At 43.3% G+C, this 27,500-nt stretch overlaps 1 protein-coding gene across 1 annotated transcript; it reads left to right on the forward strand.

The window, feature by feature from the left end:
* Nucleotides 1–26,610, forward strand: HECA (hdc homolog, cell cycle regulator). The gene is made up of 4 exons (XM_075087782.1): nt 1–477; nt 15,418–16,458; nt 19,342–19,496; nt 22,221–26,610. The coding sequence occupies exons 1-4, from the start codon at nt 234–236 to the stop codon at nt 22,383–22,385; spliced, it is 1,605 nt and encodes a 534-aa protein (XP_074943883.1). The 5' UTR covers nt 1–233; the 3' UTR covers nt 22,386–26,610.
* The last annotated feature ends 890 nt before the right edge of the window (nt 26,611–27,500 follow it).

The raw sequence follows: 27,500 nt of genomic DNA on the forward strand, positions 1-27,500 counted from the left end.
CCCGCGCCTGCTCCGGGAGGACGCGGGGCGGCGGCGGCCGAGCGGGACACGCCTTTCGCCCTCCCCGTCCCGGCCCCCCGGGCCCCACCGCCCACCGCGGGCGCGGCGCAGCGCAGCGCGGTCGCCGCGGCCCCGCCATGAGCCGGAGGTAGCGGCGGCGGCGCCTTCCGCAGCCGCCGCCGCCTGCCCGCCCTCCCTCCCGCCCCGCCGCGGCGGCGGCGGCCGGGACCGCGATGCCGAACCAGAAGGGCGGCAAGGGCAAGAAGAACAAGCGCGCCAACAGCAGCGGCGACGAGCAGGAGAACGGGGCGGCGGCCGGTGGCGGAGCCGCGGCGGCGGCGGGCGGAGGTGCCGCGGCCGGCGGCGGAGCCGGAGCGGCGGCGGCGGGCGGCGGAGGCGGCGGCGGCGGCGGGGCGGGCGGCGGAGCGGGCGGCGGGGCGGCCGCGGGCGGCGCGGCGCCCGGAGACGTCAAGAGCGGTGAGCGGCGGGCGGCGGGCCGGGCCCCGCGGCCTCCATCCCTCCCTCCTCCCGCCCGCCCGCCCGCGGTGGCGCAGGCGGCGGCCGGGAGGGGGGAAGGAGGGGGGAAGGGGGGGGCGGTGGCGGGGAGGTGCCGCCTGGGGCCCTACGCCGCCGGGATCTCCCCGAAATGCGCGGCGGGCGGTGGGCTGCCCGCCGGGGTGTCCTCGCCCGGTGACCCGCCGGAGGGCGGCAGCGGCGGCGGCGGGAAGCTGCCGGCCCCGCAGCGCCCGGCTGCCTTGGCTCGGGGGGCCCGGGGTTGCCCGCCCGCCCGGGAGCGCGGTCGGGGGGTCAGAGCGCATCCCCGGCGGCGGGAGGGAGGTGCGGCGCCCGCCGGCCCCTTCCCCGTCCCGGCATATTCCGTCCTTTAGTTGCAAAATCCCGAGTTTATTTCAGCACAATTAAAAATGGAGTCCTACTTCTCGGTCCGTTTTTATTTGTCGTTTTACAGCAGTTGGGCTTGTCAGGGTAACACACTTTTCATCAACCATTTTATGCTGCCTTCGGTTGGTGGGTTGGTTTTCGGTTCAGAGCAATTTAGCTAAGGTGTTTTCTTACAGAAACTTGCATGGCTGTCCACGTCTGGAGGTAGTCTTGCTGCAAAATGGTATTTCAGGCTAACACTAAAGGTAGGCTAGGGTTTTATTACACTTTTTGCCAAAACAAAAGACCCCCCCCACATCTTAGATCTTAGGTCTGCTGTTTAGACCCACATCTTAGGTCTGCAGCTACGTTTACAAACAGCGGCGCAGACTCTTTGCTCTTGACTTTTTTGCCCACCCAAGTTGGACTTCAGCTTTTTACTCTCCGTGCTTTGGAAAAACCGGGAGGGAAGCTACAACTGGTTTTGTACTTTGTGGCGGTAGTTTTGCCTTGCTGCTGTTAGCCAAAGGTAGTTCCAGGAATCTTACTTTGGTTTTCAAGATGTCTGATTCCCTTGTATTATTTAATGGAAACTTTTCCTTAGAAATATTAGGAATTAGTTGGGAATCACTTTAGCTCATAAGGTCTTTGCCAGACTGCTTTTGTAAGAGTATGACTTACTCCAGAGAATCATGGAGAATGCTTAGAATTTCCTTTCTTCTTTTTTTTTTTTTTTTTTTTGGACTATTTGCTCTAAGTGAACGAGAGGGGGGAAAAAAGAAAGATTAACAGGAGTTAGAGAATTTCGAGGGCATTTTTGTGATGCCTTCAGTCTGGTGACGTAACATGTGGGACATCCGTTTTGCAGGTAGTGTCTCATACGCAGCACCGTTGGCTTGTGGGTTTTAGGTGAGGAGAAACAGTGTTTCCAAATGTTTTCCCTCAAGCACAAGTGAAAGCAGAGGCGCGTTTCTGGTGTGGCTGTTTTGCATGGGGATAGGAAGCATTGCTCCTTGTGCAGACGCCACTGAAGGCGATGCCAGCTCGCTAGCTGGACAGGTTGTCAGCCTTCTTCAGCTGTAAGTCTGTGTGTCCCAGGTACCTTCCTCTGTGCTGGCCAGCTTCCTCGCAAGTTGAGGCTGCCTTTACAAGAGCTTCCCTGAGATGCTCCTTTATTCTCTCTTTCCCTGCTGCCATGTGACTTCAGTGGTCAGAAACATCCTCAATTCTTTTGTCAAAATCGCCCCCTACCCTTTTTTTTCCCCTCTCTCACAACAGAGGTACAACATTGGCTTTGGCATTTGCTGTAAGCGCCTGGTCAGCACACCTGATCTTTGCCTTGACAGAATCATTGCATCTGGTCATATCTTTCATTTCAGATAATCACAAAGGCTGGAGGAGTAGACGTGGTTGCTAGCTTTATTTTAAGTCGGCTACTGCCCGTGAAATAATCCTGAGCTGGAAGTTTTGTAAATTGTATTCTTACTGATAAGTCCAAAGCTTTCAACAGCTTTGGTTCAGGAGATGAAAGGAGAAACTGCTGCTGTCATGCCAGAGAGCTGGGAGTCTGGCTGTCATGTGCAGGGACAAGATTAGATGATGATAACGGATTCCCCCAAGTCTTCAAAACTGATGAATTTGAAATGAAGCTAGGTAGTATAGCCAGGGCCTTGGAGGCAAGTATCCCATTACTAGACTCAAGACGTTTGTAAGAGGCCGTGCGCTTACAGTTACTTGATCCCTAAGCAGTTCATGGAGGACGCGGCCTGCTGCAGCGAGTTGTGAGGTTAATAGAGTTCTGCTGCACACAGTCAACTCTCGATTATTCATGGGAGATTATCTGGGTTGCGGATTAAGCGTGCTGGGTGCAGGGAAGGTCTTTGCCATGCTGCTCTTGGACTGTGCAGCTGCATGCTGTGACTCGTGCTGTCCAGGCTCGCCGGTCCCCGCAGTCCGTCATCCCTGGGCTTGCTCTTCTCTCCTGCATCATCACTGTATGTTGTTCTAGAGTAATTTGCATGTGTCTGGTATTATCGCTCTCTTACTCTATTTTTACCCTGGAAAAGCAGTAGATGATCATAAAAACATAACCTGTTTTCTTTCATTAATATGACAAGACAGAACTATGCGGAGATGAAAGCAGCGGATTTAATAATTGCAACATTAAGATTGTCTGTGCAAACCTTGGCTTTACGTCATGGTGTCAGTATGACAGTCTAATTACACAGTCCCGTCGGGGCACTGCTTCATTCAGGGACAGGATAGTGGTTCAGATTTTTTATTTTTTTAAGTCGTTACAGTTCATTATGTGGTCCAGATAGTGTTTCTGCCCCACTCCCCATCCATGTGCCATAATGAAACAGAATTTTTAATTTCCTCTGGGCTTTTCTGTGCAGCTCTGACCATGTAATACGGAACTGTTGTTATAGCACTCCTTTACGGTGGAAGGATGTTGTTTCCTTTTACATTTTGACAAATTTAGCTTCAATCCCTGCACAATTTTCCCTCCAAGTGTCCGTCAATTTTTGGCATTGTGATGGAGAAACGTACGCTGATTTTTTTTTTTTTTTCCCCTGCCCCAAGAGGGCGTCTGTTTATGCTTTTTTTTTTTTTGGTGGTGTTTTAACGTGTGCATGTTCAGAGCTCAAACTGCAGTTGAAGGGTTCTAGACTCCCACATGGGAATTGGGAAGGTGGCGAGTGTAACCGCTGCCCAGATGTGATGGCTTTTCTCTATCTTGCACTGTAACTTTTCAGCAGGTGTTGGGATGGAGCCCATGGGGGGGTTCATGTTCTGTAGCTGTGCCTTCCTTTCCTATCTCTTCCATCAGACCAAGGAGGAATTCTGTATATGATAGATTAGTCTTTCTTGACCAGAGTGCATCCATTTTCTGCATTGAATGAGGCACAGGTATGGGGTGGGGGGGTGGGGGGACCAGACAAATTTAACAGTATCGCAGTACACGGGGAAACTGAAACATGATGTCGCAGAAAGCCTAATTGCTTTGATTCGTGCTCTTCAGAGTGGTTGAACGGTATTCCTAATAAATTTTTAGGTTTCTAGCTAATTTTCTGGATTACTTTTCTCAACCAAACAGGAAAATCTGAGCTGTCATCATGTAACATAATACAAACAGCTCCAAGGGATTGTGCTCTTACCCTACTGACTCCAGCCTTGTGGATTACCAGCATTCCCAATGGCAGTAGTTGGTTACCTTCATCTGCGGACATAAACAAGTGTGAGGGGGCAAGACATCTTGTAGATACTTTGCCCTGAGCAGCAGCAGAGTAAAATCCACAGGGTTTACTTCAGATCTGAGGCCTCTGAGTGGCAGATTCCTTCTCTGTTTCTGCCTTGCTAAGCCTGGGTGCTTTTACACCATCAGCTCCAGCTGTTTTATGCCTTTATCCTATAAACTTCTTGCTCTGGTCTCCACATACAGTTCTTTCTGACCCTAAAATTCTTTCTTCCATCCATTTTCTTTGCCTTGTTTCCATTCTTGGTCTCATAGTCCAGTAGACCCAAGTCGTCTTCCTCCTCTTGATAGTCACTATCTTAGCATGTTGCTGCTTCATCCCCTTGTCCTTGCCACTCTAGTCTCTCCAGCGTTGGTGCTATGAGAAGATGAGAGAAAAGGAGAAGCTGGCTCTCCGTATCTGTGCTTTTGCCCTTTAACATGGGGTTCGTTATAGCCAGCTAAATCAAACTAAAAATATGGCATGGCTGTCTCTAAAACACTGTCTCATGGTGTATTTGCCACCTGTTTTAAGACGATACTTTTTGCCCTCTGGCATAGGTGAGCCATTGAACTGCACAAGTGGCAGAGCTGGCGAGTTGATGGGTTGTCAGGTGGAGTTGCCAGAGGTCAACTTGTACAGGGCATAAGAGTCTTTCGGGGGGGGAAAAAAGGCTGTGGGGGAGCTGGTGGAGGTGGTTGCTGTAGGTCTCACTAGAGCATGGTTTCCCAGGGGTGGAGTTCCTGCCATGGCAGCCGAGGGGTTGTGCGAGCAGTGCCTGCTGTGCTGGCTGGGCTCTGAACTTGCCTGTGGTTACCTGGGTTTAAAATGGCCAGCTGTGCTTTTGCACACTCTTCATGTGCGTTTCACAAGTTTCTAGGGCTTTGATTTACTTTCAAATAAAATGCTAATGTAGGACAAGTGTATGAAGAAGAAAATCAGTCTGCGCAACAGTGACTAACGTATTGAAAGCTGTGACTGGCCAGCAATTAAGGTTTACAAAAATAAAAAAGATTATTTCCTGGAGGTGGGACAGTTAAAGAGGGCCAGAAAATTTCAGTGCAATATTTAATTTAAAAATATATTTTTAGAGCATGAATTGCAGTAGTATTTAAGCATGGATTAATATTTGCTTTCAAATGTTCCCTGCTGCATGTAACATATAATTCCAGTTTGACACTCTAGTGATGTTCAGTATTGGCACCTTATTACTTAGCTTGAGGGAATCCCATTGATATCAGTGAGACCACCTGGAAAACTAAGTTTCTATTCTATTGCAGTGACTACAAAATTTAATACCTGTTAATTTTCTAAAGAAAAACCATTTTGCTTCATAATTCTATTGAGTTCTTCTAACTGCAGAAGTCAATTGAATGCAAATATCACTGTGTCTATCAATGCAAATCAGGTTCGAAAGGACTTCCATGTTTGTTTCAGGATTTTTAAAACTTCAATTACATGCTTTTGTAGCAAATGCAGTTCGTATTCTGCAAATCTTTGCAAATGGAATCAAGTCTATGGTATTACTGAATAAAGTAGATACTATCCTTTCATGCAAGCCAGTACACACCCATTTAATTTTTTTTAAAAACAGTTATTTGCTATCAAAATGGTTATTGGTGCCCTGACAGAATTCTGTGTTCATGTGATTAGTCATTTGCTCAAGCGTAGTGCTTGCATGAGTAAGGGTTAGGCTTGATGTTTGCTAGGTTTCATATGAGGAAATACAGTTTTTTGAAGTGATAGCTTTGTACTCCTCCCATATCTTCCTCCCAGTGATCTGACAAGTAGTGACAAAACGATTGCTAGTCCTTGGAGACAGTTGTTTTTCTCAGCCTCACTTACAGCCTTGCATATTGAGACACCCTCTGATATTGAAGTACCATGATGACTGGCAGACGTCCATCCTTCTCTGCTTTTCTTCCTGCGGAGTATGTGAGGGACAAAAACAGAGGTAAAGCTTGCATCCAGCTCAGGGTAAAATGTTCAAGGGATTTAAGTTACAACAGCATTATTAAGGCATGGGCTTTCTTTAAACAGTTTTGATAGCAATTCAAATAATTTCAGAGAGGCCTCTTGAAGCAGCAATTTAGTCACTGGAGTGGGTAATTCCATTTTGAAAGCTTGCGGGATTTTGAGCAAGTTCCCGGTAGACTTCAGTGACATTTATCTTGAGAGCATTCACTTTAACCTATATCTCTTTCTGTCTGTCTCTCCTGCAATAGTGGAGTCTCTCAGTCCTCCTTCCAGGGCTTGAGAGGGATATTGCTGTTGCTCCTGTCTCAAATGCCTGCTGGGGGAGGAGGTAGCTTCAGTCAGAGCCCAGCTATTGAGTGTGCTTGGCACTCCCCATCTCCACTTCTGTGCTACTGATACCCATTTTGGGAGCAGTGTACAGTCGAGGTCTCTGTGTACTGCACAGATGCCAAAGATGGCACACGGGCAGAGCTGAGAGCCAGCACAGCGACATGAGGGAGATATCTATTGGAACCGACAGCTCCACACTCAGGAGCTGCTGTCTTGCAGACATGTGGGTACTGCAGCTAGGGTGACTGCATCTCCCGTTTCCCACTGCGTTTATACCAGCTTCTTTATTTAACCTTTAGCATGGGAAATAAAGATACTGTCTGTTATATTGAAACTTGGGAAGGATAGACCATTGACACAAACATGCCTAGACTTGAAAGTAAGAGGTGAAGATACCACTTGATTCAACCTGTTCTCCTTTTTCTCTTCCCTTCTTGTGCTTTTGGACTGGGTCTGGTGGCTAGCTGGCTCTGAATCTGGGCAAGTCCAGCCTGTGGTGGTTACATCTGTGCTCAGTATTAGGGCATGTACTGCTTGCCACAGTTATCTCTCTGTTCCCGGCATGAATTGGAATTTGCCACTGAAAACTTGCTAGGGCAGGTGCGTTAGAGTCTGCTTTAGTTATTAGGCTGACTGTTTCCTGAGGCACCAGGGTTAGTTTCCTGTAACATTTCAAGGTATTAAAAGCTGCTGGAAGTCTACAGTGAGAGATTCTAATGGTGGAAATGCTTTTATCTGAGGATGATTCACGTGCGGACAAAGCAACAGCCAAGGTTCAAAACACAATAATGCTCACCAGTCTTGAGACGGTCCCTAATCTCTGCATTTGCCATGATAGTCACCAGAAAAATTCACCCACATAGTTGTTCTTTGTGTTTGGGTGACAGGTGTTAAATGGAAAGGAGTTGGCTAGGTTGGCTAGATGATAACTGTACAGATTATGGTGACTTCTACAAGACCGTGTGAATTCTCGTGATGGGTTTCAGCAGCGTAGGCAGTTGGTCCAGCTTGGAGCACAGATGGCTGTGTAAAACTGCAAAACTACTGTGCACGTGTAAGTGCCTGTCCTCCTTTGTACAGTTTTGCTTTTGACTTTCTGACTTACTTTGGTGAGGTGATGGCTGAGCTGGGTGCTTGAGTAAGAGCCACGGGTAACTGGCTTTGTATCACGTGCTCATTGCTGATTTCATAAACAGGCCTAGCTCTGACTGTGCTGTGAGTTAGAAGGTGTTAACGTGGCAGGTATGAGTTAAGCCTTCATGATTTCCATGGCATCTTTCCACTGCTGTGTGGTTGCTAGGCCTTTCTCATTTAACTTTTTTTTTTTTTTGTGAAGAGAGTTCCTTAGAGGCCAAGCATGAAGTTCACCATAAGTGAAGTGCATGACGATGGTTCTAGCACCTGCTGAGACCCTCCAGGACTCCTGTCATATGAATTAGCAGGCGAACCAGGGTTTAGGAGCTCCAAATGACCTGAAATCTTTTCCAGGGGAAGGCAATCACTTCATGTGACTACTCCTACTCAGTTAACGGAACTATTGACATCTTGCACATGGGATAAGCGTGACAAGTAGAGCCAGGCTGCTTATGGCTCTGTTCTCTTTGAGTTCCTTCCGAGTGTGGCTATTTACTGCAGCTACTTGGTCTTTGGGGGTAGGACTGGGCTCCAGGTTGGCAACTAAGTGTCAATATATAGGTGCTTACATGTGGAAAGCTATCAGCCAGACCCCCATTGTGATGAGGAGTTGTCTGGAGTCAGTGGCTCTCTGAGGGTGATTCAGGTGGGTCTACGGTGGGTGTCATGCCAGCCTGAGCTCTCCGTCCGTTGCTCACTGAAGATGGACTGCTGGCATTAGCTTCTTTTTCCAAGAACGTAAGAGGAAGTTTCATGACACAGAAGAAAGCCTGTGCTTAGGCAGCTTACTAGGTACTAGGGTTTTTTCCCCTCCCTCCCAGAGAATGACTGGAAACTTTAATCTTTATCAGTCTGCAAAGATTTCTTAAGAAATGTTGGAGAGACATCAGTCATCATCAGCAAGTGTTATCAATATAAGCCATGAGCTGAGCAGTTTTGAAAGACTTCTCTCACTGTTTGTTGGCTGTTGTTTGTTGTTGTTGCTGCACTGAAGATCCAACCCTGCCTTTTGGATCCACCTGTGAAACATTTCTTCCTGCTGCATTCAGGCTTTTAGGAAGGCAACTGATCATTTCTGTGTTGCCATAGTATTTGTACTGTTTAACCAGTTATGCGTATGCCAATACCATTTTGTCATGTCTTGGTAATCTTTTGAATATTAGATTGTATTCCTAGGTTCACTGAAGCAAACACATCGGACAATTAATAGAAGTTTTGTGTTCAGTCTGTTCTGATGTTATTGTGGTGGTTTATTTTCTACAGCTGCATTACAGTATTCGCACGATAATATTGCATGACTTCAGTTAAAATAAAGATATGTGATGGCAGAGGAAATTCAGAAGATTCATGCAGATGGTTGGTAGGGAGTAGCCTTCCACAGAAGTGACTCGGCTCTGGTTGAAGTCGGCAGAGCGAACAATTCATAGCTGTGTAGGGTTGTGAAGGGAGCACTGTTCATGGGGAAGTGGTGGTAGAGGGTTAACGTGCTTGATTTGCAAGGTATGTGTCTCACAGGTACCCTTCTGGCCTAAGTAACATGCTGGCAAGTAAAGTTGTCCTTGGCATCGATGATGGGATGCTGGAGTAACGGTAGACCAAAAGCAAGCCATAGTAAGTGTCTTGCAGCCAATCCAGTGCCAAGACCTTACCTGGTTTGAGTGGTGGGTTTTTGTGTTTTTTGTTTTTTTGATAATTTCTTTTTCCAGATCCATAACAACCTGCTGTTGCCTGACAGTTGTTTTAAGATGACAGTTGGGCTGCCTCTTCCAGCAGCCGCCGCGCTACTTTCTCCTCTGCCCCCAGCCTCACATGTTTAACACCCCCCTTGAGTTTTACCAGCTATTGCAAGTTTGTGTGGTGAGCTGAAACCTACGCTGATGAGTACGGGAAATAATTATCTGTTTCTGTCCACTGACTGAAAGACTCTGGTGCTTAACACAATGGATAATGTGGGAACATGGGGGGGAAGAGCGAATTTTGCTTTAGGCGTCCACATTGAAAACTTGGAACAAATGAGAGCAATCATGAAACAAGCCATGGAGTCATTGCATTTGGCTTGCTGGGTGCATCTTTGGTTTTATGATGGGTGTGTAAACAGAAGTAAACAACATTCTCCTCCATTTACTTCACCAGAGGGAAGTTCCTCAGGCAGCTGTTGTTCTGCTGCTTTCATTTGAGTCATAAAATGGGAAGGGTGGCCTTCATATACCCCATTTCTTTTTTATTAAAATGTAGAAACAGGTTAATGTGGGGTTTCTTTGTTGAAGGAAATTTATCTCAACTGTCTGTTTTCTATTCCTGGCTTTTATTATTGTTTATAAACCTGAATGGAAAAAACTGAGAAAAAGCCAAACACCCAAACCAGCTTCCTTGCAGACTTCTGTTCTCATTTTTGAAAGAAAAGTTAATTTTGTGGTAGTTCTTTCAAACATAAAACATAACCTTGTTTAGACAAAGAGCTATCAAATGTGCATTTTGTTTGAACTATTGTATGTTACCTTTGTTTTAAAGGACCTTTATGTGCTGTCCCTTGCAACTATTTTCAGAATTACTGATCAACATCACTACAGTGGAGTATGAGAAAACATTTTTTTATGTGAAACATAACTTCTATAAGGAAGCAGTGCGTAATTTTAGTTGCCACTTGCCACCCTGTCTGTTACAGCCGTGCACTTGTGTCTAAACATTGGAGCCGTTCTGCTACACAAAACTGCACGCTGTCTTGTTCTATTCTCTTAGGCTGTGAAAACCATCTTGAAACTGAGAGGTAAAATAGAGGTACTTATGTGGTCATTTAGGCATTCTTTCAGAAGGGTCTGCTGGGGGAACGGATGCTGCTCTGATACCTGGCAATCCTTCATTTTTCCTGAAGTTCAATTTCATAACTTTGGAAAACAGAAATCTCTTCAGCTATTAGCTACTTGGAAGCAAATTGTGTTTAGGTGCAAATCAGCTTGGGGCTGCAGGTGTGGATGGGCAGTTTGGCCGTGTGTATTTCTATTTACTCCCCTTTATTGTCTCTCTTGACAATAATTGTTGTACTGTTATCATAAAACATTAAGACGATGATTCTAGCTCTGACTTTTGGAAGAATAATATCAAAATGCATTTCTAATTAATGGGAAATAGAAGGGCTTGATAAGAATTTTTAAAGTTTTGTAATTCTGTAATAAGTGCTTTGTCTCATTTATAAAATTATGATTAAATAATCCAGAGCACTTCCAAGGGTGTGAATTGATGGGAAGAGCTCTTCACATTTGCTAATGTGGCTCCCATACTAAGTGATCTGAATGCTGCCTCTTTTGCTCCTAAGGCATATCTGTTGCTGTGAATTGGGAAAGTTGCACAAAAAAATTGCTTTCTTTTCTGTTTCTCATTTATTCTTTATGTAGGAACATGTGGTATGATTATGTTTGTCATGAGACATGAATGGAGAGAAGTCTGCAAGGGATGTTCAGTCCTGCACAGTCTGTTTTGTGCAGATAGACTTGGTGGAATTTGAAATACTAGGCAGAACCAAATGTTGGCTTGAGGTTTTTATAGGCTTTTCAGGTAGTGGAGTTTTCTGCTTTCTTCAATGTGGGGATACTACAGAAATGCTAGAACTTTCTACTGAGACAACTTTAATTTGGCCATGCTGGGCTTTTCAGTTTCTGTTGTGGAAATACTGCAGCAGATTTATCAAGACCTTTTCCATATCAGCAGACTTCATAATAACAAACCCAGATCAGTGAAAGGAGGTGCTTTGACTAGCACAGCATTAACCTTGCCATGGAGCATGGCAATGTGGTTTAGCCCCAGCCGGCAGCTCAGCATCACACAGCTGCTTGCTCACTCCCCCTTGGTGGGATGCGGGAGAGAATCAGAAGGGTAAAAGTGAGAAACCTTGTGCGTTGAGATAAAGGCAGTTTAACAGATAAAGGAAAACAGTACTAGTAATAATAATATAATTAAAAGAAAAAGCAAAAGCTGTGCATGCAAGCAAAGCAAAACAAGGAATTCATTTACTCCTTCCCATGGGCCAGCAGGTGTTCAGCCATCTCCAGGGAAGCAGGGCTCCGTCACATGCCATGGTTACTTGGGAAGACAAACGCCACTACTCCAAATGTTCCCCCCTTTCTTCTTTTTCCCCCAGCTTCATATGCTTGAGCATGATGTCATATGGTATGGGGTATCCCTTTGGCCAGTTTGGATCAGCTGCCTTGGCTGTGCCCCCTCCCCTCCCGGCTTCTTGTGCCCCTGGCAGAGCATGGGAGGCTGGAAAAGTCCTTGACTAGTGTAGGTACTAGTGTAGGTACTACTTAGGGACACTTAGCTGCTACTTAACAACAACTAAAACCTCAATGTGCCATCAGCACTATTCTCATGCCAAATCCAAAACACACTATACCAGCTACAGTGAAGAAAATTAACTCTTTCGCAGCCAAAACCAGCACAATGGCAGAGAGACCTGTTGGTTTTCTAGTATTTCCTGTGCTACTACAGTGACAGTAGTGAAATGTCAGGTGAGTTCCCAGAAGAGGTGAGCAGGGTCCAGCTTCTCTTAGCAACGCTGTTTTCCAAAGTGATCTCAGTCCCGCTGTTTAACAATTCAGTGGAGTCTTTTGCATGGGGGAAGGCTTTTGTTCCCTCTGTTGCTTTCTTCCTGCTGCTGTAGACCTGCTTTTGCTATGGTGGTTGTGTGACCAGCAGATTCACACTAAGTAGATAGAAGATCAGATGAAGGAATGTCTGAAAACTTTGTAGTCGTCTAATTAACTTAAATGTTGAAAAAGGCATCGCTGTCCAAAACTTGAAGCTTTTTCTTGCTCGTATTTATGCTGTGTGGGAAGGTCCTCAGGTAATCTGGCATCTGTAAACTGGAGAAGATCCCATTGCACAGTCCTTCCATTGACCAACCAGGGAAAAGGGGAAAAAACCTGTTCGAAAGTCACCTTTACAATAGCCTCTAGACACCCAGTACGTGATCTTACTCAAATAATTGTGGTCCCATTCTGTGGAATACACGGGCTGTGGTGTTTTTTCTGTATTTTAGCCACTTATTTTATTAATTTCATTTTCTGTCCACGTAATGAAGAGGCTGTAAACTTCTCAGGGGGCTACAGATCATATGGTTTTGCATCCAGAACCAAAAACATGTTCAAAAGCTAATTAAGGAAACACTTTTCTTTTTTAGTTAGTTAACTATGCCAGTATCGATGAACAAGTATGAAGTCTTTATTCTGAAGTGGAGATCTCTAGACTTGTCTGTATAGCAACTTTCTCAGCTGTCAGCTATAATTATACCTGTGACTGTTAGAACATTTACACTCCGAAACACAGGGACAGCATAAGTGGATTTTTGGCATGTTCTTTCTTCCTGCCGCCCGGCGGTGGTGGAAGGAATATGAGCCGAAATAGATGAATACAGGAAATGCATGAGTGAGAACTCTTCATTTTGGTACTTCAGTATCTTGCTGCACATCTGACTTCTGATGATTTGCCTTTAATGGTTTCAGTTTAACTGGCTTCTCTGAGGTAGATGTTTTTTTTTTTTTAAGGATGTTATAATTGCAAACTATGCTTTCAGACCATAAATATAATGAAAGAATGACTGACAATGAAGAACAACTTTGCAGAGATGCTTGGTGTGGCATTGTGTGACTTGACTTGAGTTCTGGGAGAGCTCTTTGAACTGGGAAACTGACAGATTGTATTTCGGAGCAGATAAGTTTTGCTCTTGACCAGTGATGTTATACTCAATAATACACAGTAAAAAACATGGAGAAAAATGAGCGATTGGTAGCTAGTAAAATTCACATTCTCAAAGACGTCTGAAAACCTGCATATTCTTAGTGGGCTTTTCAGAGATCTGAGACAACTAGTAAGAATATAAGTGACATACATATAGAAGGAACTTCCAAAGAGTCCTGAAGGAATGCTTCTCTTTCTTCTCTCCAATTCGATAATTTGTCTTTAATGACAGAATAAGTCTGTATTTTGAGAGGAAATAGTCTTTTTTTATTTTTCTCTTTCTATAAGAGAACATTTTTGGGAAGGTGCCTTCGCTGCAGTTTATAGTATAGTCCATGAAGGAAAGGTATTGCAGAAATTTCTCCTTGTAGCTGTGCCACTTCTAGCATTAGAAATGGAGGCAGACAAATGAGCTGAAGGATGTGGCATCTTCCGGGGAAGAGCTTGGGAAAATTCTGTCGTACTCTGTGTGCCCATCTCTTCTGGATAAATGAGTCTTAAGAGCTACCGTAACCTTGAATTTGCTGAAGGTAACCTTGAAGATTTTGTTTGTTTGTTTATAGCCTTTTAACAACAGCTTGTTGGGAAGGGGCAAAATCGCTAGTATGGCAAAGATCTGTTGTTGTAAAGCATTTGGTTTGTGCATTGCTGCTGTAGCACAGATGATGATGGGGAGTGTGTCTATTAGTGAAAGTCTGAGTAAAAGTGAACATAGCGGCATAAAACCTATCATCCAATTGCAAATCATGTTGTATTATCTGTGCTAACAGTGACAAGAATAGGACTAAAAGCAATGCAACCAAATGGTGTTTTTTTACCGTGCTTATCAGATAGAAATTCGAAGTCCTGAGGGGAAAAAAACCTGGATCAGGGCGGCCCCTCTCCACGACGCTCAGTGTACCTGTTTTGCAAGTCCTGGAGCTCTGGCTGAGACTGGGGAACTGCAGGGAGCTATTTGCTCTGTTTTGCATGGGGTGAGACAGCACTTGACTGTGGAAGACCCTGAAGAAGCCTGCTAGTATGTGAATGCACCAGTACAGGGGTTAAAAGGCAGCCTGCCAGCCCTGTTGGAGCAGTACTTTTTGGTGAAGTGGAGGAAGTAGGAAGTCAGAAATACAGAGGAAAAATATTTGTAATACTTGACTAAGCATCTAAAAACTTCATAATTAGAAACTCTTTAAGATCCAGTAGAAACTCCAACTGAAAATTTCCTGTCCTTTCTGTGCCACCCAGCTGCAACTGAGCAGCCAGAAATGGAAGCACTGTGTAGTCTGTGGTACTTTGGTGAGGGAGGGGAAAATGTCATTTGTCCATAAATGAACATTTTTTTGTAGAACACTTTTGTGTAGAAGTTGATATTGTTGCAGAGAGAGAATTGAAATAATCTGTTCTTTGTTCAAGGATATAGCAAACGCTGCTACTTTGCTGATAAAAGACCACATGGCGTTTGGGTTTTTAACCTGTCTGGGTTGCAGAACTATTTGGTTGGTGAAATTTAGCCATCCAGTAGGTCAGTGATGGTGGTATAGTCTGCGTTTGCCTGAACGATGTAATGAAGACCCACCTTTCAGCACTAGGAACATAAGCTGTTTGTCTTGCTTTTCAAAGTCCTCTGCTTCCTCCTTCTTTCCCTAGCTGTTGTCTCTTGCTCAGTCCCAAAGAAAAGATTAATTCCTGCCTCCCCCTGTGATTGCAAAGCCAGGCTGTATTGCCTATTTGTTTTTCAAACAAGCATCTCTGTGTGTTCTCCCCATGTTGCCTCTCAGGCTTCAAAGCAACCTTCCAGAAACAACCACAAAGCTTTCCCCTTACTCCTTAAAGCCTTTGCAGTGGTATCCGCAAACCCTTGAGGAGGGCTAATGCTTCTGAGGTGCTTTGGCTTTGAATATTAAACACTCTCTAATGTCATTTTGTTTCCTTACTCCCTTATTTCCGTATCTCCTTTCACATACTTAACTTTTTTTGGCAAAGACTGCTTTTTGCCCTGTCCCACAGCTAGTGCTTACTGGGCCCTTCGATAACACGGATCGTGAATAAGAGCTCGTGTGGATATTTGGCACAGCATTTAAAGGAGTATTGGAGTAAGTGGGCCATTAAGTTATTAATGTATCCGTTTTATCTTCCGCAGAAGCCCCTTGTGCTACTCCACTGATCTGTAGCTTTGGAAGGCCGGTGGACCTGGAGAAGGATGACTACCAGAAGGTTATATGCAACAACGAGCATTGTCCGTACAGCACCTGGATGCACCTTCAGTGCTTCTATGAGTGGGAAAGCAGCATTCTCGTCCAGTTCAATTGCATTGGCAGAGCCAGGAGCTGGAATGAAAAGCAGTGTCGCCAAAACATGTGGACAAAGAAGGGATATGATCTGGCATTTCGCTTTTGCTCCTGTCGGTGTGGGCAGGGTCATTTAAAGAAGGACACTGACTGGTACCAGGTGAAGCGAATGCAGGATGATAAGAAGAAAAAATCAGTGTTGGAGAAGAGCACGGGAAGGTCGATGGCAGAGTCGGCAGAAGAGGCCAAAAAGGGCAGGCCGGCCAACAAGCCGCAGAAAGGCTTGAGTCACGACCTCCAGCGAAGGCACTCGATGGACAGGCAGAACTCCCAGGAGAAGGGTGTCATGGGTGGCAGCTACGCCCTTCGTTCACCTTGTGTGTCTCCCGGCCAGTCCCCACCCACTGGCTACTCTATTCTTGCCCCCACGCATTTCAGTGGCCCTCGTTCCTCGCGATACTTGGGAGAGTTTTTGAAGAATGCCATTCACCTGGAGCCCCATAAGAAGAACATGGCCAGTGGGGGCATGTTCAGGAATGTGCATTTTGATTATGGGGCAGCTAGCTTGCAAGCGCATAGATCAGGACACTTCGATGCCCCTGTGCAGTTTTTGAGAAGGCTCGATCTATCTGAGCTGCTTACTCACATCCCCAGGCACAAATTGAATACTTTCCATGTGCGGATGGAAGACGATGCCCAGGTGGGCCAAGGGGAGGACCTTCGGAAGTTTATCCTTGCTGCTCTTAGTGCCAGCCACAGGAACGTTGTAAACTGTGCGCTATGCCACAGGGCGCTGCCAGTGTTTGAACAGTTTCCGCTGGTGGATGGGACCCTGTTCCTTAGCCCATCGAGACACGATGAGATTGAATATGATGTTCCCTGTCACCTTCAAGGTACAGGTTGTCTGTCAGTCATGCTAGGCTTCATTAAATGATGGAAGTGCCTTCTGTACCATGCCCCCCCCATTTTAGATTTTCATTCTAATTCTGCATTTTTAAGCGGTTCTGTACAGCTTGAAGTCGCGTCCAAGTTATCACGTGGATCAGATCAAAACACTTAGGAAGGAATTACAAGGAGCAAATGCTGTGTAGAAAGATGCCTCTCATCTGCTTTCAGACCAGAGAATATCAGTTTTGTTTTATAGCAAACTATTTTTTGTGTGTGTGTGTGTGTGTGTGTGTGTGGAAAAGAGTATAGTCTGGCCTGTGTTAGCATGGGCCTGGAGAGGTTGGACAGAGTGAAAGCGAGCTTTTGCTATGGTGGGTTGAAGCAGCAAGGGTGTAATGGGGGATTTAGACTTATTTGCAAACTCCTGCCTGTTTGAACTGCATCCTGATCGTGTCCCAGCTCTGAGCTGAGTTGAGACCAAAGCATGTATTACTTTTCTTCTTCTCCTACAGAAACAGATGTGGGCTAGGATGAGCTTCAGCTCTTCCTGAAAGCTGTGTCTGAAACCAAGGGATCAGGGTGGTACATGGCACAACACACCTGTCCTGCAGTCTGCTGGCATCCAGCATGGCTGAAATAAGTCAGAGAAAGTGTTTGTGGTTTGGTGTTCAAAAACATAGAATTATATGTTGAAAAGTGTATTGGGAAACCATTAATGAGAGGTATTTTAACATTTAAATTTCTCTCCTTTCAACAAAATTTATTATATCCCATGCATGGTCATAATATGTGTTATATAACATTCCTTTGCTCAACAACTTTGGTTGTGTTTTTTTTTTTCTTACCTTAAATCACTGTGCACTAAGTCACTAAACTGTGTTCATGCTAACATTGTTGTTTCTGTCTTGCCTAATGTACTTTAAGGAGAAAAAGTGATAGGCAAATATGCAAGCTAAAAAAGCTCCAGGATAAGCAGAATATATGTATATGAGATAACAATGCTTATTTGCTTTGGTGGGGAGGCATGCACAATGTGCTTCTGATTTTATCAGTACTAATAGCGGGTTTAGCAATAGTGAAACTCGTCACTTGTTAACGTTTGCCACTAAGAATGAAACTGCGGAATGATTTTTTTTTCTTTTTAATTAATTGCTACTTACCCATTGGATAATACATCTGAAAAACTTGCTCAGACAAGATGCTGTGGGTAATTAATTGCTAAAATTTTTACCTCCTTGTCCTGTGTAAAATGGTTTGTTATCAAGAGTATGCTTTGAAATGAAAATAAGCTTGCAAGGTGCTATTCCAGGGTGTTATTTTCTCTTCAGTACAAAAAATCACTTCTTTTATTTCAGGCGTGTTTAAGATATTAGGTGCCTCATTTCCCGTATAACAAGGATCCTGAAAATTAAGCGGTGGGGGGATGCACTATTTTAATGTGTGGGAACAGTGCAGAACTTCAGATGGGGAAAGTTATTTTATCTTCCTGCACAACACAAAACTTCTGTACATGGAATTATTTGAATGTCTTCAGTCTTGAGTGTTCACTTTAGGAACACTTTAGTCTCATCACGTTTTCTAGAGCCAAACACGCCAATGTGGAGTAACTCAGTTTTTCCCAGCTCATACTGGCAAGTTTATTTTGTATATATATTTTAAGAAGAATCTGGTTTTTTCTTCTTATTTTTCTAAAATAGTTGGCTACAAACAGAACAAAACCAAACCATTAATTTTGAAAGTGTCTAGCAGAGGCTAATCATAAATTCTTAATAATTTATTCCCTTTTATCTAGAAGAGGTACAAGATGTGTGTGTTCATCAAATTACAGGTTGTGATGTTTTTGGTGCTTTGATGCTAAAGAGCAGAAATTGCAATCCAAAATAAACACATTATATGAAGTCCTATTTTGTAGCTGATCTGTAACTGCACTACTTAGCTTTGTCTTATATAGCAGTGCAAAATGTGGTATATTACAGAATTAGTATTCTATGTTAGGCCACTTTTAATAGCCAACTATTAAACTACAAATTGATTCAGTCACTCCAAATCGGACATAATCTGGATCTCTGTAATTTGTGTAGGGCTTTTTGTTTTGTGTGAGATTTGCATCTTGGATTTTGTATTGGTGAGTTTAGTCACATTTATGTAGAGAAAAAATTTCATTTTCCAGTCTGAACTACTTGATTTTTTATGGAAGTCAATATAAGTCTGGTTTTGAAAGTCATTGTCCATACAGAGCCTAAGGTCGTGATAGAGCTTGATAGATTTGTAGTTCTGAATGGCACGTTAAAGTCTGCATGTGTAATATATAATGTTTTTAAATATACTTACTGTTAATGAATGGTCAGGAAAAAGTACATGAAAGAAAATTGCTCTTCTGGCTGTTGCTTTTTTCTGTGAGGAATACTAGGTCCTTAGTCCCCTCGTTGCTGGAAGATTTTACCCAGTTGTTAAATGAATCTGTACCCAGCTTGCTAATAAGCTTCAACACTTCTCCACTTTTTCTGTCAGGTGGGGATGAAGCTAGGGCACAGTCCTGATTTTGGAAACACTGCAGCTGATCTTATAGCTTAACCTGGCATCTGTTCATGGAGCTTCAGCAGCTCCTTTTATAAAATATTTTGCTAAGGTCTACCAGCAAATAGAGGGAGGGAGGGAGGGTGGGCAGGGTGATGACTAATTCCTCAGTTTTACATCCATGGAAAATAACTTCAGTCAAAGCCTATGTATTTCCCATAGAGAAACTTTTTTCAGTTTATCATACTTCTTTTAAAAAAAAAAAAATAAGGTGTGATTTGTATCGCTAAAGGGCAGCGAACACATTGCAGGAAATGTCTGGTTTAATCTTCTGTTCTGGTGTCCTTAAGAAGTGTGTTTCCTGTCCACAGGAAGGCTTATGCACCTCTATGCTGTTTGTGTAGACTGCTTAGAAGGGGTTCACAAAATTATCTGCATTAAGTGCAAGTCCCGATGGGATGGAAGCTGGCATCAGCTGGGAACTATGTATACCTACGATATTCTGGCAGCATCTCCCTGTTGTCAGGTTAGTACCGTATGTAAATAAGACTCATAAGGTGAATTTCCGATTGATGTTAAGTAAAGCCAGGGTTTGTGTTTCCTTTCTCCCTTCCCTTCTACCATCCTTCTTTTCCAGCCTGTACCTGTGAGTGCAATTCAAGAAATTTGACCAAGTAAGTCCCAGTCCCATTGTCTTGACTTATGAGGCACAAAGCCCTGTAGCTAGATGAAAGCCAATGCAGTCGTCAGTGTTTTTAAATAAACCCCCTTTAAACGCGTTCACAATTAAGTCTGATGCTTAGGATGGTCGCTAGCAAGCGTGTTTGGCATCAGATGTAATTCCAGTAGTGTTTTAGTAACAGTTACACATTTTTAGCAGGCGCTTCATGTATTCCAGTTTCTTTTAGTTGCTTGAATTGTGCTTTATCATAAGATAATTGTAGCAAAAAAGCCAAGGGAACGGAAAGGTCTAAAGAGTCTTTGTGCTTTGAGATTACCCAGCTCCCCTTAACCTTTGCTGCAGCTGACTCTCACGATGGTACTTCACAACAGCCTGAAGCAGCTTAGTTTTCATTAAATGCTCACCTAATCTATACCTTGGGTCTGAAGGGTCTAAGGCCTGGGGTTATTCCAGTGTAGAGATGTGCCTGAGGCACTGATGTGGTCAGCGTCCGAGAGGATTGTCCGTGTGATGGACAGAGCACTTTTGTTGTGCAGGTAGTGCATGGGAAAAGCACCGGGCGCCGTTTGTCTGGGAACGGGTCCGTGGTCCGCTCGGGATGCTCAGGAGCAGGCTGTTGCCTTTGGACATGCAGGTGTTGTTACTGGATGAGAACAGGAGCCTTACAAAGATGCATTCATTCAAAGTACAATAATTTCATCGTATTGTGCATGCTTAAGAGCAGTCTAAAATATAGTTTTGTCAATATGTAAAATGCCATTTAACTTTAAACTTAACATATTTACCAAAATGTGTTGCTCAAAAGACAAGTGGTGTTGCTGCTACTGGATAAAATGACATTGATAACAATTATAACTCAAGACAGAGGTATTGCCTCCAAATTCAGTGCCTCTTCAGATCTTTTTTTAAAAATAGGGACCTTTAAAGATAAAACACTGATGCTGACTTGCTAGCTCTGTAAAAGCCAGCAAATTTAAATCTGAAATGCTTCTGTTGAATGTACAATACAAGAATTAAGGTCTCATTATACAGGAGCCTTAATTATATGATTAATGGACAGTGTGACAGTACATGGTAAGTAATAGAACTGACTATGAAATCATTAGCAGCGGTGACTGTGATTGCCAGATAATACGCGTTATTGTTTCACCGTGATTGTTACAGATGATTCTGTGCATACAGAGGACTGACATTTAAATATAGTATATAATTTAATTCCGCATTGCCTTGCTAATTTCTGTTTTGAATAATTTCATACCTTATTTCAAAATATTGAATTATACATCACAAATGTGCATGTAGGATAATGAACTGCAGCTACTGTCATGTTCCTAGCAGCTAGCTGATGTGCTGGACAGTAGCAAGGGGGAAACCAACACTTTGGTTAAGAGAATCATGTATATCCATGCCCTACTAGATCATATTTCTTAGAATTTTTGCTTTTCAAGCAGAGCAGATGGGTGTAGAGCTGGTGATTTGTTTCTTTTAGAGTCTCGCCTCAGCAGTAATAGTACTTTAATAATTTCTTCCTCTCCTCAACCCAGGAAAATTCCTTAAATCAGGATTGCCATAGAAAATAATTTTTTGTTCTTTTCAGTGATGAGTTGAAGCTTTTGTTAGCGTATTGGGCTGCAAGGTTAAGCTATGATACAGTTCAGGCCCTCACTGCTCATTTGCCATCTTTACTCTTAAACTCCTCTCAGTCTCAGATCCCTTCTGCTTCTCTTGAGTATTTCAAATGGCCTGCTGAGGTTTCACACTGCCTGTTGCTTTCTTTACATCAAATGGATGGGGTTTCTCAGCTAGATTTCTTCTGAAGACTTACTTTTTTTTTTTTTTGTTACTGCTGAAGATTAATAGCTCTGTCTGTCCTCACCCTTGACCTTTAATTATTTCTCATATCCACCCCATTAATGTTGGTCCTTTCTCAGTTGGATTTTGTAGAATAGTTTGTGTGCTTGAAGTGATGTTTAGTTTGTATAACCTGCTATATATTATAAATGTTTAAATAGATACCTAAAGTGATGCAATATCATGCCATGCTGATAGAGTAGATGAGTTATACATTTCTTAAGCCAAAAGATTAAAATGCTGATATACGTCATAGACAGATCACATTCAAACACCAACCTAAACGGTTGAATTGCATGGTACAAGTGTAAAATTTCTCTCTTCACTTTGGGGCTTCATTAATGATTTATTGAGACAGCACTTGTGCTGGGGATAGAGGAACTGCCTCAGAGATTAACCAACACAAAACAATCGTGTGTGTGTGCATAAACTTTGAAATTCTATATCTCCTGTCAGTCAGAGTGGGAGGTAGCTTACTCTCCAGAATTTGGTGGTGGTATTTCATGTGAAAAACCTTGTGTATGACTGCAAGTTACCAGCCTGGGTGAGGAATGTCCTTACCAGCAGATCCCATTACTGCCAGTTTCCTGACTTACCCCCTCTCCTGCTGGGGAGGGCAGGGGACTGTGTGCAATGCTCTCTTTTTCAGAGGCGAGAAGCAGAGGCGAGTTTGTTATTTCAAAAGGTTTCTTTTGTTTGTTTCCTTGTTTTTCACAGGCTCGACTGAACTGTAAGCACTGTGGGAAGCCAGTAATAGATGTACGGATTGGCATGCAGTATTTCTCTGAATACAGCAACGTCCAGCAGTGTCCTCACTGTGGAAACCTAGACTACCACTTCGTGAAGCCATTTTCTTCGTTTAAAGTTTTGGAGGCTTATTGACGAAAGCTTTGCTTTAGTAATAGCTATTTTATGGGTATTTCAACTTTATTACATATCTTTTTATAGGATTCATTCTGTGATGAAATTTAATTTCTTTTCTAACTGAAAGAGCAGCTTCTTTGTCTGTGTACATATTAATATGTATATATACATGTTGTTAAAACCAGAATTCTCCTGACAAGATCTCTGTTAAGGTTGGAGACAAGCCAATTTAATGGCCTTTGAATATATCCCAAGTGTGGGGTAAAGTTCAGCTAAAAATGATTAGGGTGGTTTTTTTTTTTTTTTTTGTATAATTGTAATACAGTTTATAAGAAGGGCGTGGGGAGACATACAAGACAGAAAAATATGTCTGGTTGGAAAGTAAGTAGTTCTGTAGGGCTGTTGTCCCTCCAGCTTGGTGGAAATGGGAAATCCTTGGAAAGAAACCGTCCTGTTACTGTTGAATTAATTCAGCCTTTCACATTGGTTCCCACGGGCGCAGGAGCTGGCCCCGCACTGCCAGTTGCCTCAGCAGGCTTTCTTTCAGATTTCCCGAGGTGGGGTAGACTAAGGTGTTGTGACAAGTGAATGTAAATGTATGCCAGAAAATGCAATCTTGAAATGAATTTTTTTTTTTGGCTTAGTGTCTTCCTGCCTTGTGCATTTGATGTGCGTTGCCCTCACTGACAGACCATACGGCAATAGCGCTGCTTCCACCGGGGCTGTCGTGTGCCCAGCCGGGTCATCTGTTCATACCAAAACAAGCTGGAGATCTTAAAATGCTTTATTTAAAGGTTTTTCTTCACAGACATTTTAGGGAAGGAACAGGCTGAGCTGAATGGGGATGTTTGTACGTGTCTGCTGGGGCTGAGGCTTTGCCTGCCTGCTGTGGGCTGGTGTGACTGGTGTGGAAGGAGGACCGTGAAGTGGGGTCAGGGCCATCAGACCTGCAAGAGCTGAGAGGTACTGACTACGAAACACGGCATTGCTTTTTAAAACAATTGCTGCACCTTTGTCTTTCAAAATTGCATTAAGTCCATGATTTACAAAGTTTGAGACTTTTTAAGAAAGCAAACTTAGCATGTTTACTTTCTACATGCCTCTGTGCTGTATATAACAGACTATGCATAAGGCAGTGAATTATTATCAGAGGGCTTGGCCCTATAGACTCTGCAGTTGTTTCTTGGCTCCTATTTCTCCCTTCCTTAAAAAAAAAATAATATCAAAATAGGTCATTAATCTTTTGCGTGGTTTCTGAAGCCAATTGAGATTTAGGGGAGGGTTTTGGTTTTTTTTTTTGCTTTTCTCCATAGTGTATTTATGGAGTGTTTGTCCACTCGAGAGGTGTGGGTTTTGTTTCTGTTTATGAGGTGGGATTATTTTTTGTTTCTTCTGAAGTTGTTTGGTTTTCCCAAATTAGAACCTTTTCAAATAAGGTATCTGTTGAAATAATGATCTTGAAAATGGTGCTGATACTCTGCTGCCCCAGGAAAGAAAAAAAAAAAGTCAGAAGCCAAAAAAGTGTTTCATGTGCTGGATTGAGAATTATGCTTTCTGCTAAATTAAGAAATTAATGTGCACATAAAACTCAAACTGAATATCCATGTTTCTTTGTGCATAAAAATGCCAAGTTCACAGTTTTATTTCCTGGCTGTCTTTGCTGCAGAATTAGCTCCTTTTAGCATTAGCCACACTTCTTGTAATACTTGAGCTGCACAGCGGGCTTATGTTGGCACGGATCACTTACTGCTGATTTGAGTGGTAACATCCGTAGAAGCCGGCCAGCTCATGTTAATGGTTTTCGCATCTGGACTGTCTATCTCGTACAGTTACACTGGTGATCCACTGCTGGTCTGAACAATGATGTTAGCAGGCTGTGGTAGCCTTCATCACTGGCACTTCCCTTCTCTGTCCTTGCTCTGTGCTTGGTTTTGGGTCTGGAGCACATCTTTGGGTTTTTGTATGGTTGTTGCCTATTTGTGGTGGTTTTGGGAAAACCTGTTTCCTCTTTAAGGAGAATTATGAGAAGGACTTTGTGGGACTTCTAACACTGTCTGGTGTGGCTACCACAAACCAAGTAACACTGAGCCCAGTTGCAGGGGGACCAGCACTGTAACTGTTGCCCATAGGAGCAAGAGCTGGTCCAGGCATACCTGGGCTGGAAGAAGGTGTCTAGCAGATAAAACCTGGTTAGCTGTGCATTGCAGACAGAGAACAATCTAGCTATAATTTGATTTAACTCCTCAGGGAGGATGGGCCCTTCAGCTTTAACAGTGCGTTGAACAACATGATGGAGTTGCGTTACCTGGCAGAACCAGACCAGATAGACAACAGCTAGACTGTTCCAGCAGCCTGAAATCACACAGCAAGGATAAAGCTCCTGTAATGAGGAAAATTAAAGGATGCATCTGTAATTGTAGTGTTTGGTCTTGAGTGCTAGTCACTCATGCCATGAGTCTAGGGTATTGATTCCCACAAAGGCTACATGGTGGTGTCTACCCACTTTTTCACACATTCGGAGAGGGGAGGTGTCACTGTACAATTCACACGGTAGAGGAGAAGTGTCATCTGAAGTCCTTCTAAATACTCGTTCATCTGCTTTTCTTAGAGTAGCTTAATTTACAATTCTGGTCTTTAAGTACTTAGATGCCTCTCCAGACATGTATGTATGACAATCGAGAATGAATAGACATGGAAAAAGGGAATTTGGCCACCTTTAAAACCAGAGGCCTACGAAAAGTTGTACAGTATATTCAAGCCAAAACCTAGAATGCAGCAAACTGAGGAAATGGGAAGGGGAAAACATATTTAAAGCCTGAACAGTGACAAGGAGTTATGTACAAATCTATCCAAGAAAACAATTTCATTCTCCATCAGCTTTTCCTTTTAATTCTGCTGTTAAGTGAGTCTTATCTACTGCTTGAGGAAATGCGTATTTTCTTGCAAAACACATCTCTCAACTGGAGGCTAGCAGCACTTGTGTCACTGTAAAAATGATCCTCGATAGAGACCAGCTGAGCTACAGAAAGATTCCTCTGACTTTCACTCCAAAGTAAATTGTCCCTAATTTGTAGAGAATGCTTTCCCTGCTTCTTGCTGGTACTGAAAACTGGTCTTTTGTTACTGCAAAATGTGGTATTTTTATGATGTTCATCAGATTCCAGTCAAGCAGTCAGGCCCACCCTTGGGTCCTGAGAGTTTCGGCTGGGCTTTGTGTAAGTACAAAGGTGGAAGTAACCTCTGTGGGACCTAGTGGCTACTTCAGAGGTTGAACTAGACTGCAGTTGGTTTGCTGTCCATCTTGACAAGCACTGGAAGTAGTCACGAGCTTTTAAATGTGTCAAAAGGGAAATGATTTCCCTAGCTAGGGAGATGCTTGCTTTACTTGTCTGGCTAAAGTTTACTCTTTGTTACCTTTCATTTTTCTGATGCTGTGTATTCTTTTAAATCTGGCCTGTGGTCAGATTAAATTGTGCCTGAAATATGTTTTGTAAACAAGAACAGTCCTCTGGATTTGGAGATTCATTCTACTCTTCTTAAGTGCACGATACTCCTTGTGATAGTAATAGGAGTTGCATGTGCAAATGCTTTTCTTTCCAATAGTTAACTCTGTTTTCCATAGGAGAGGCTTGCATTTAGATAAACTTCATATTTTGGATGTGTAAAAATGAACTCATCAGTAGGATGCTTACAAGTAAATTTTGATAACCATAACTAACACAATGGACATCTTTTACATGCTGATGTGTAATTTCACATCTACCAAGGTAATCAGCCTGAAATTCTCTTTCTGTCTAATGCTGCGGAGTCATTAAAACTACAGCGTTCTCTAGCCAGCCATAGACTATCCTATAGTCTATTTGCATTAACATCTCCAGTAGCGAGCAGTGTGTTCATAATGAATTTAGTTGGGAAAATAAAGAATATTCTTACAAGGGAGGCACATCTAACCCAGTTTTGTTTTTTTTTCCCTCCCCTGTATACTCTTCATTTTGCTGTACCAGGTAACCAAGGACAAACATGTTGTAAAGCCACTGGTGAGAAAACCCCTCAAAAATATACTTGTCCATAAAGGTTTCTTGTTGAGACATTCTTGGATTGCACTTTTGCAGATGGAAGAATATGTACATAGCAAATGAATGTTGATGAAATGAAAATAATTGGTTATCATTTGCGTGTGTTGTTAGAGAATATTTTGTTGTGACTTCTCTGTATTAAAAAGTAATAAACACCAGACAGCTAACAGTGTGGGTTCTTCTTTCCCCCCCTGTCTTCTCTTGACTAATTTCTTACACGTGCTCTCTCTGGAGAGACTTAACTCTAGTCACCTTAATTACTAAAGGGTGCAGTGAAAACAGGTTTTCAGTGTCAGTTAAAATGAAGCTTTGATGCAGTCATTTTGAAGACTACTATGCTAAAAAGGCATGGGGGGTGTGACATGTCCCCGTGCAAAAGAGAAGTCCTGTTCACTTTGTTGATGTTGGAAATGCTCCTCCTGCAGTGTAGCGTGTCCTGCGGGAGCTGTTTCGGGAACACCTGGGTGCTCCACCAGCTGTTGCCAGTGGGGATGAATAGAGGCCAGAGTGCTAAATTGTTCACTTCTGGTTGAGTCTGTTAATGGAAATATGTCCTCTGGTTCCTAAGAAGTATTGGAAGGGCTTCTGCAGGGGAGGATGCAGTACGGTAGCACTAGGCAAAAGGGTTTCCCACGTTACGACTGAACGCCTCATCTCTGAAACCTTGTTGCAGGGCAGGGAGCCTCAAATCCTTGCTTCCTGTGTAAGGTTTTCAGCAGTCTGACTAATCATCTAATCATGCGTTCTAGCAAACCTTGCTCCATATGCTTACAGCATGATTTTTTCAGCCTTCACATATTACCACAGAGAAGTTCGGGAAGGATGTAAGTGATCAAGGCAATCTGGACTTACAAAAGGTAAAGCAAATCCTGCTGCGGGGGAAGGTGAGCCATGGCTCAAGAGAGATGAGGTGTGATTTGGAGATTGGAAACACTCTTTAAACAGCCAGCCGTAGCTGTTCAGGTTTAATTTTAGAAGGAGATACTGTGGCTGGCTAGAATAACCTTCAAGCTGAAAACCTGTCTGTTGTGCTAATTGTGGAAAGCACTCTGGATAG

Source organism: Phalacrocorax aristotelis, chromosome 3, assembly GCF_949628215.1.
Source record: "Phalacrocorax aristotelis chromosome 3, bGulAri2.1, whole genome shotgun sequence".
Classification (NCBI taxonomy): Eukaryota; Metazoa; Chordata; class Aves; order Suliformes; family Phalacrocoracidae; genus Phalacrocorax; species Phalacrocorax aristotelis.